Here is a 9417-nt window from a genome sequence, read left to right on the forward strand (position 1 = left end):
GAAAATAATGATCGCAATAGGACTCACCAGGGTGCGCCCTATAGCTTTGGATTCCTTACTTTGCTTTGTGGGAACTTTTGCTTTTTACTTCCTTGCCCAATATCTCTTCTATGCTGTTCCTCAACCTCTTAAAGCTAGCTACTGTCAGCAATATACTGCCCTAGCTCGCTCGTATCGCTATGTAAACTGAAGATCATTGCCTTCCTTCGTCTCCCAGACTGACTCTAGAAGCTCTTGCTGCGCGTACAGACCTTTTCCTATTGGAGATGATTGCCGAATATGCCTAGTCGAACACTTTATTGCAATCGGAGATCCGTTCATGAATAGTCTCCTCGGGACTTCCTACTTCCAATAGGAGAGCCTTGCCGTATCGTGCTGCTTAGAGATTGGTGTGTTTTCTCCATTCTGCACTCTTTTCATGACTCGCGAACTTGTGACCAATACCCAGCTTTGCTTTCACCTAAGACTGAAAGAGGGAGGAAGGGAGAGAGGGAGAGAAAGAGAGAGAGAGAGAGAGGGAGCGCGCCTCGATTCCCCCATGAGACTGGCAGGGAGAGCTCGAGCAGGAGTCAAGAAACAGCCTAGAGGAGCGTAAAGGACAGAGGAAGTGAGGAGCATTGATGCTTGGAGGCAGCTAGGAGCAGTGAGGAGCTGGTGAGAGCTCAACACCAGACCTCCCGGATCTAATGGAGGGCAAACTCCAGACCTCCCGAACCTCTCCCGGACCTCCCTCCTCTCTTCCCTAGCCTCCAAATCCTCTCCACATGGAAGGTATGGTATTTCTCTCCTTAATAGATAGTATAGATATAGATGCTCCAAATTCCCTCCAATATGCTCCTGCACATCTCACACACGTTACAAGGCGAGATCCATGCCACTATCATTATATTCGCACCATTCTCATCCACTCCTGACGCCTCCATGTTATACATCTATTTAACCTTCTCCATCTCGCCACAATTTTCTACTACCTTATCTTCCTCCTTTTCCAGCTCCCACACATGTTCAAGATGATTCGCATAGCACGTCCTGCCTCCTCCGCTCTGGTTCTCTTGCTCGCAGCTCTCTCTCTCATGGGTCGGTCCCTCTTACTTCTGTCTGCAATATATATATATATATATATACAATATAGCTACATTGTCGTGAATCGTAGCTACTTTGTGTTTCTTCCTTTTAGAATTAGCAAGGATTCGTTTTCTGTCGTATCGTTGATACAGACCCGTGTAGATTTCTATGGGATATCTCCACATGTATGCGTTTATATCAGAAAACTGCGCTCCAGTAAATTAATAATTTGGATTGTGATCACCTCGAGCAGGCAGCGTGAATGGAGCCACGACGCCTACTGCCCTGTTTGCATTTGGCGACTCTTATGCAGACACGGGGAACCATGACAAAAACGATGCAAGCGTAAATCAACCTTGGAAACCTCCCTACGGACAGACTTGGCCCGGAGAGCCTGCGGGCCGATTTACAGATGGAGAGCTTTTGACAGATCATATTGGTGATTCATCTGTTCAACTGCTGACTAATCCTAACTGCAAACACTGGCAAATGTTATCTTTTTTATTCAACTGATTCCCATAACAGTTCTCTTACTGCAGCTTCCGTCCTCAACATTACCCTTCCTTTGACCTATAGAGAGCTGGACCTCCAATCATGTGACTATCCTTCTGGAATCAATTTCGCATTTGGAGGAAGCGGCGTTTTTGACACAAAAGGAGATAAATATCCCACCGTTGGGCAACAGATCCACCAGCTCGAATCGATCTTGGACAATTGTTCACAAAACAAACTGCCTATCGGCACTTCTTTGGTCCTTCTTGTAGTCGCCGGAAACGACTACACAGCGTACATGGAAAAAAACAACGGTACTGAGGTACAAAAGACATAATGACCCTTCAGCTCCATGCCTATATTTTTCTCCTTATCTTTTCTTATTTACAGCAACATCCGCGCGTGGATAAGTGTGTCTTGAAATGTTTTCCGCTTCATTTTCGATTTCGTAGTAGAACGTACGGTCTTTCCATTCTAAGTTCTAACAATCCAATACTGGTCTTTGCGATTCTCAGGGGTTAGTAAGTTTCATCCCCGAAGTAGTAGATCAGATTGAACAGTCCGTCCTAGCAATTTATGATCTTGGTTTTCGGACATTTGCCCTTCCGAATTTAGAGCCCGCGGGTTGTCTTCCAGTTCTCACATCTACAAACAATTACACGAATTGCTACGAAGATCTTAATGCGTTGGCTAGATTACACAACACCCTTCTATCCGGAAAAATTGCAAATCTTAGCAATCTATCTGAAATAGAGATTATCTCCATGGACCAGTACAACACGTTCTTGGATACTTTTGGAAACTTCGGTACTCTCTCTCTCTCTCTCTCTCTTTCTCTCTCTCTCTCTCATTCGCCGCTGCCCTCCCGCCTATTTCTTGTCATAAAAAGCTTGAGATTCTTATTTCTGTTATACTTCTACTCGTCCATTTCGTCAAATTTTGTGCACCTGATTAGGTTCTCGAAGTTGTTGCCTGTTTTTGCACTGTGCAGCGCTAGTGTATATTTGATCTTGTTTTGTGTTGCATTCCGACGTTGCTCGGCCCATTATAGGAAATTATTTGGAGCCATGCTGCCAAGCAGTCAACAGCAGTTACAACTGCGGAGACGTGGACACAGAAGGGAACGCCCTTTACACGGTATGTTCAAGTCCGGAAGATGCCTTCTTTTGGGACGGGGTGCATCCGACGCATGCAGGGTGGAAGGCTGTCTCAGAAAGCTACAGAAGTTTGCTGATGTTCGAATCTTTGCTGAGGTTTGACGAATGAAAGAGCCCAACAAGATTGCCGATGATCTACGAACGATAGACTACGAACCCGGGCAGACTATTTATTTATGAAAGATCTTCACTCGAACTGAAGTGGTAGTACACTTATCTTAGAAGCAATAAAAAAAGGAAGTAATTCTATTTTCTCTCCAATATCTTCAAAAGCTAGTACGTTGGCCACTTGTAGCTGGAGAAGCGACTCTCAACTGCACGGGACTACACTGACCACTCGTAGCTGGAGAGCCGAGTATCGACTGCACGAGAGTACGCTGACGGCTCTGTGAGGTAAAAGAAGCACAATGTAGCAAAATCTCTCATTATGGAGGGTCCAGATGTTATGGTCACTACCAGTTGATACAAAATCCCAAATACCATACTCTTCTCAGATGTTGAGGGTTTGTACGAGGAATAAGATAATGAAGAAATCACCGAGAATCCGTACGAGGAAGAAAACAATGAAGAGATCAGTGAGAACCCACATGAGGAAGAGGGATAGCTACCACAAGAGCCCATGCCAAACCACAACACATGGTATCACCATCACATTATTACGTGTGATCGTTGATGAGTTTAGCATCAACAGGCGAACTCTGTAATTTCCTAATTGAGTCGTCAAGATATGATGGAGGTGCATGTCCTTACAGAGCTAATACAAAAGAGTTTCGAAAATGGCAGTGAGAAAATTCAAGGGACACCAGAGGTAGCTACAAGTGGTCAAATCCCAATCATGTGCCTACAACATATGCAGACACATGGCTCCAACCTTAGTAGCTTTCTAAAGCACGAGGCTTTCTTGCAAACCCATTGTCTAGTAAGCATCAACCGACATGTCGATCCTACCAATATGCCTATGCGATGAAGATGGCCATGGAAAGATTTTGAAACTATGAAAGCCTCAGATCCAAACACCGCATATAATTTTCCACAGCTTGATTTTTTGACTGTGGCTGCCTCCTATGTGCTGCCAGCACAGATGGAGGAATTCAATACATCTATTGTTTTTGAAGCACGAGGCTTTTTGGCAAACCCATTGTCCAGTAAGCATCAACCGACATGTTGATCCTACCAATATGCCGATGCGATGAAGATGGCCATGGAAAGATTTTGAAACTATGAAAGCCTCAGATCCAAACACCGCATATAATTTTCCACGGCTCGATTTTTTGACTATGGCTGCCTCCTATGCGCTGACAACACAGATGGAGGAATTCAAGACATCTTTTGTCACGGTGCTTGATCTAGCAGTCATAGCGACTGCATTTTTTATTATTGCTAATCATTTTGTTATGGGAAATACCCACCCAAGAGACTACTACAAAAGAGAACTTTCAGAGGCTACAGTCCGAGCTAGTGTTCGACCTCAACACCGGCCCCCAGTTTCTACAAGTCATGTGGCTATTTCTACATGTCTGAAATCTTTACGCTCACCATATACAGACCTTTGAAGATATGTTTGAGGAACTCACAATCGAATTAGGAAAAAAGAGAGCTCATTTTGGGGCCTTTTAGAAGAGAGAGAAAATAGGCTCTCAACCAATCAGGAGTGGGCCAATGTAACATTGAAAATTCAACAAAAGAAGATGAAAATAAGAAAAAGAAATAGTACTATATGTTCGTAGAAGCATGTCACATTAATGAGGTGATCTGATTTGAATCTTTAAAAATTTTATTTTATGTGCAGAATTTGGTGATTCTGACATCGCAGACGCGTCCGGAATGGCCCAAAACCCCAAGAACGGCACTAGAAACGCTAGAATCGGACATCCGAAGGCCCGGAAACGGCCAAAAAAGGACGAAAAACGCGATTTGCAGCAAAATGCGATTTGGCACTTTTGAAATTTCAAAAGTGCCAAATCGCATTTTGTTACTCGAGACGACACGGTAGTAGGCATAGTAGCAGGGAGAGTAGTGGGGGATGCATGGCACAGTGCTTTGGGAGGGGTAGTGGTAGGGACGGGGATGATTCATATGATGCAGACGTGCCAGAGGGTGATGGTACGATCTACTATGACATCACTCAGACAAGAGGTATCTTGATGGATGCACGGGGGAAGGACATCATGGCCTTCATGCGCTGTGTAATTACTAACAACTATAGAGATTGCTTTATCACTACAAAGACCATCCAAAAAGGTTGGCTAATGAGACCCTCACTGCTATTCGCTCTAGGTATCCCAATCCCCCTAATGTTCAATTCACAAATAAATGGGCCAAGTCAAAGATTGTTACGATACTTAGCGATAAAAGATCTTCGCTTAAAAGGTAGGCACTAGCGGAGATTGTCATGCTTGAGGGAGATCAACCACCAAGGGACCCATCCCATACTGCTCAAAAGCATGAGTGGAAGAAAGCAATGAAGGCAGTGAAGGCGGACCCTAATCTGCAGCACATAGAGGTACGAAGGATCCAAATGGAGCAGTATGGAAGCGTGCATTTTGGAGCAGGGGGTGTTGAATCATGGGAGGCCCAATTTCTAAGTATTGATCTTAAATTATATTGTTTATGTAGTTTATTAGGAGGTTATTTCTTTGTACTAACCCCCCCGCAAATTGTGTCACCTTGCAGCTTGAAATTGTGAGCAAGTACCCTACTCCTGTCGAGATAGCCTACCACCGCCACCATCGCAGAGGAGATACATGGAGGCACTTCTATGATGACGGGTTGATTACTGAGGAGCAGTATATCCAGGCTACTGGAGCGCCCCCAAGGTATTTGAAAGTAATTAAATAATGTCAATATTGTAAGTAAAGATTTGATTTTTCATACATTGATACATGTCCCTCGTTTACAGGGCCCTGCTCGAGAAGATGAGAAAGAAGATGGCGAAGGAGGTGAAGAAGGGAGCGAGGACGCGGAGAACTTAGATTAGTCATAGAAGTAGTACTAGCTACTCTTTTTTGTACTTAAAGCCACTGGCTTGTTGGCTTCGTGCCTCTTGTATATACACTCCCCTTATTTTTTGTACTTAAAGACATAGGACGTGGCTTGGCTTCGTGCTATATGTACATATAAGCACTTTTTGAGCTATAAATTAATATACACTCTTTTTATTTTTGTGGCTTTCAATTTTCTTGTGCAACGTTCTATCAAATTAATGCCTTGTGAACTACATGTTTTGGAGTTGTAATATTTTATTCATTCTGTAATCGTCGGCTATATTGCTTGCAAGAGTGCTACTTAAAATGCGGTTGGCTGTAAGAATTGAGTTGCACAATGTGAAAATGGGATTCTTGTAACTACATAGCATACACAAGATACACAGCATTCTGTTCAAGCACACAAAATTCTGCTTTTATTAACAAAAAATATGAACCTCTATAAATGCGTCTATGTACGCATCTCTCTGTTCAAGAGGATGTCTATTTGTGCGTCTATAGATGCATCTATAAACGTGTCTATATATGCATCTTTGTTTTTTTTGAATTTCTAGCGGAGCATCTATTTGCGTGTCTATAGACACGTCTATCTGTTATATAGACACGCCTTTAGGTGCGGGTCTGTAGATGCACAAATAGATGCGTCCGTAAGTTCTTTTTTAAGTTATGGAAGCGTGTCTGTGTGCACGTCTGTAGGTGCTTTGTCTTGTTGTGTTCAATAGTGCTCATGCAATAACAATGCTTGGGCTTGTAGGCACTTGACTCAAATCAAGACTCAAACCGCTCACAAAGCAATAGGACTTTCTTTAACACTCACCTCATAACAAGAATTCGAGCAAAAGGATAAGCCCATCCTAATTCTTGAGTCTTGAATTAAATAACCTAGGACCTCCTACTCAACCTTGCAATTCAGTGAATCAACTTCCTAATTTCTACCAAGAAACTTCTACAATTACAATCATAGATTGGACCGCTTGCTAAACCTTTCGCTACATGCCCTGGCCACCTCACTGGTTGATTCCTTGGACATGTAATGCTGTGTCTGATCATCAAGGACTCGAGTTGAGTATAGGTTGTCCCAAAGTCAACAAAATAACTCAAAATGACATAATTAAAGCTCCACAAATGATAATAGAGAGATTTCTAAACCAAATTGAAGAGAAAAATAAGCTCGACATGGTGAACTCAATAAAGATGAGGATGCCTCAAGAAGGATGGCTTGTGTCTTAACAAAGCAATGTGTGTGTGTGTGTATGTGTGTGTGTGTGTGTGTGTGTGTGTTTTAACCTATCAAACATCTACCCTATTATACTACTGGACCAGTTTTCAATGTTAAAGTAAACCAATTACAAACATCTACCATTGCCCTTTTCAAACAACTAGTGAGAATACTCCGTTAATAACAACCTCAATACCTCATAAGTGAGAATAATCCATATCATACCATTCCTCTTAACAAAATGTTAAAGTGCGAGTCAGTTATTATACTCACATTTATATCAATACATTGCAAAAAGTGCAACGATACTAATGATTAGTCTCCAATAAGGAGTTCAATTATATTTAACAATACTTGGAGAAAATCCATTGTAAAGTGCTTCTCGAAGTTACCAACACCGTGTCTTCATGCCTTAGATTTCCTAATACAAACCTGATGGAGAGGTATGTCAACTCACCTGCATCCATCCACAACCATAGCATGTTAGAACATGTACACTACGAATTGTGGGACTATAGGCTTCAATGCCGGTACACAGTCTTGTTATCCGTGTCACTCGATCTAGATTAGTATAATCAAATCCTAGCATTTTACTATTCAATAGTAATCAAAGGTGGGCAATTAAAGATATGAAGAAATGCATATGAAATGTTAGTGAAATCCAAGAAATAAGTGGGAATCTCAAGTAAACCATAAATTTGGGTATTCCAACCAAGTTCAAGGGATTTCCCAATGTCAAAAAGTCAAACTCGATGCCTCATAAAAGAAGCCAAACCTGGTCCATTTGCAGATAAAAAGAAAGCAAAGGCATTCCCCTTGTCCAAACGAGGACCGATCATAGCCGACTACATGGTTAGACCATAATTATACAAGGAAGAAATTGTCAACATATTTAATCTCTTTCCCTTACACCTTAAAGAATATCACCAATGGAGGTTCTTGAGAATGTTTTCCATACTATTTACCATACAATCTAAATTGCAAATTCAAATAAAGTTCTAAGGAAAAGCTTCTTTCTTTTCCTTTCATATAAAAGGATAAGCAAACGATGTTAGGTCCAACTTAAAGTACCACTTTTCTCTATAGTATATGCAATGTCTCTCTCCACCAAAAAAATTCCATAAAGATTCAAATCCCGTCCTAAGAAAAGGGCCCATTATACGCTTTTTCTATTATCATGTCCAGAGTAAACTAACTTCAAATGATTAGGGACTAGAAAAGGAACTACTATGTTCTCTCGGGGGGTCCACCACAACGTGCGTTTGAAAGGTATTTAAAAAACCCCTTTGTAACCACATTTTATCTATTTATATACCCCTACTATGAATTTTTGGATCAATAATTATATCCCTTCAATAAATTCAAAATTTAAGAAGCCTATATTTTTTGCCCTCCTCTTGTACATTTCAGTGTAAGTTGAAACAGACGCTACTTTTGAGAAATTGTATTGTATAATTGAATAAAACCATTTAAATTTTATGTCGTCGAGATGCATGCTTTACATCCATACTAGTACCTAATAGAATGTATTTTCAACTTTTGATCTTTTCAATTCTCAAATTCTCATGTATTTACTCCACCTTATCCAATTTTGTTTCCCTTGCATGCTCCCAAACTGTCACTACCTACTAGAGATTTGCATGAAGTAACTTGAATTGAACTATGAATAAAATGGCACAAACTTATAAGAAGATGGCTTAAACTTTAACCTTGTGTTAATCTATTGTATAATTGAATAAAACCATTTAAATTGTATGTCGCCTAGATGCATGCTTTACATCCATACTAGTACCTAATAGAACGTATTTTCAACTTTTGATCTTTTCAATTCTCAAATTCTCATGTATTTACTCCACCTTATCCAATTTTGTTTCCCTTGCATGCTCCGAAACTGTCACTACCTACTAGAGATTTGCATGAAGTAACTTGAATTGAACTATGAATAAAATGGCACAAACTTATAAGAAGATGGCTTAAACTTTAACCTTGTGTTAATCTAATGGGAGTTTTTATATTAAATATGATGCATGTAGTAGCATTATGTTGATGTAGTGCAAGTGTTTATATTCAATATGATGCATGCACTAGCATCATGTTGCCTATATGCCACTCTCTATCTTAGGAAAAGATAGTGTTTAACATCTCATCATAAAGGCATGCAACTTAATCATGTTAAGTGCACAAAGTTATTAAGCTTATTATCACTCCATTCGTATCTTTTTCTCAATTTATGTCATTTTACTTTTCTTTAAGTTACATGCTTTCATATTTATGTATTTACATCACTTTTTTCTAAATTTTTGAATATCCTAACTTTCAAACCATATGCTAGATGCATATGATATAAAAGAAAAATTTGTAGAATGATGAAATATTATAGCTTCTTTATTGAATTTAGATCTTAATTATTAATGCATCTGACAATTTTTCAGTTTGGAAAGCACCCTTTATTCCATTTCTACTATATTTCAATTCAAACTTTTGAAGGACCCATGCTTCC

At 40.4% G+C, this 9417-nt stretch overlaps 1 protein-coding gene across 1 annotated transcript; it reads left to right on the forward strand.

Annotated features, from left to right (window-relative positions):
* The first annotated feature begins 854 nt into the window (after positions 1 to 854).
* Positions 855 to 2975, forward strand: LOC147895615 (GDSL esterase/lipase At5g03610-like). The gene is made up of 5 exons (XM_087384149.1): positions 855 to 1077; positions 1319 to 1504; positions 1605 to 1879; positions 2073 to 2364; positions 2609 to 2975. The coding sequence occupies exons 1-5, from the start codon at positions 1002 to 1004 to the stop codon at positions 2821 to 2823; spliced, it is 1044 nt and encodes a 347-aa protein (XP_087240275.1). The 5' UTR covers positions 855 to 1001; the 3' UTR covers positions 2824 to 2975.
* Positions 2976 to 9417: the final 6442 nt, after the last annotated feature.

The sequence above is a fragment of the Dipteris shenzhenensis genome, chromosome 13, assembly GCF_047967505.1.
Source record: "Dipteris shenzhenensis isolate YYH24624 ecotype China chromosome 13, Dip_SZ_1.0, whole genome shotgun sequence".
NCBI classification, from domain to species: domain Eukaryota; kingdom Viridiplantae; phylum Streptophyta; class Polypodiopsida; order Gleicheniales; family Dipteridaceae; genus Dipteris; species Dipteris shenzhenensis.

Excerpts from the sequence above, each read along its gene's own strand:
- LOC147895615 (XM_087384149.1), top strand. The coding sequence starts at position 1,002 with ATGTTCAAGATGATTCGCATAGCACGTCCTGCCTCCTCCGCTCTGGTT. Across the intron at positions 1,078-1,318 it reads CGCAGCTCTCTCTCTCATGG|GCAGCGTGAATGGAGCCACG; the intron begins GTCGGTCCCTCT and ends CACCTCGAGCAG. Across the intron at positions 2,365-2,608 it reads GGATACTTTTGGAAACTTCG|GAAATTATTTGGAGCCATGC; the intron begins GTACTCTCTCTC and ends GGCCCATTATAG.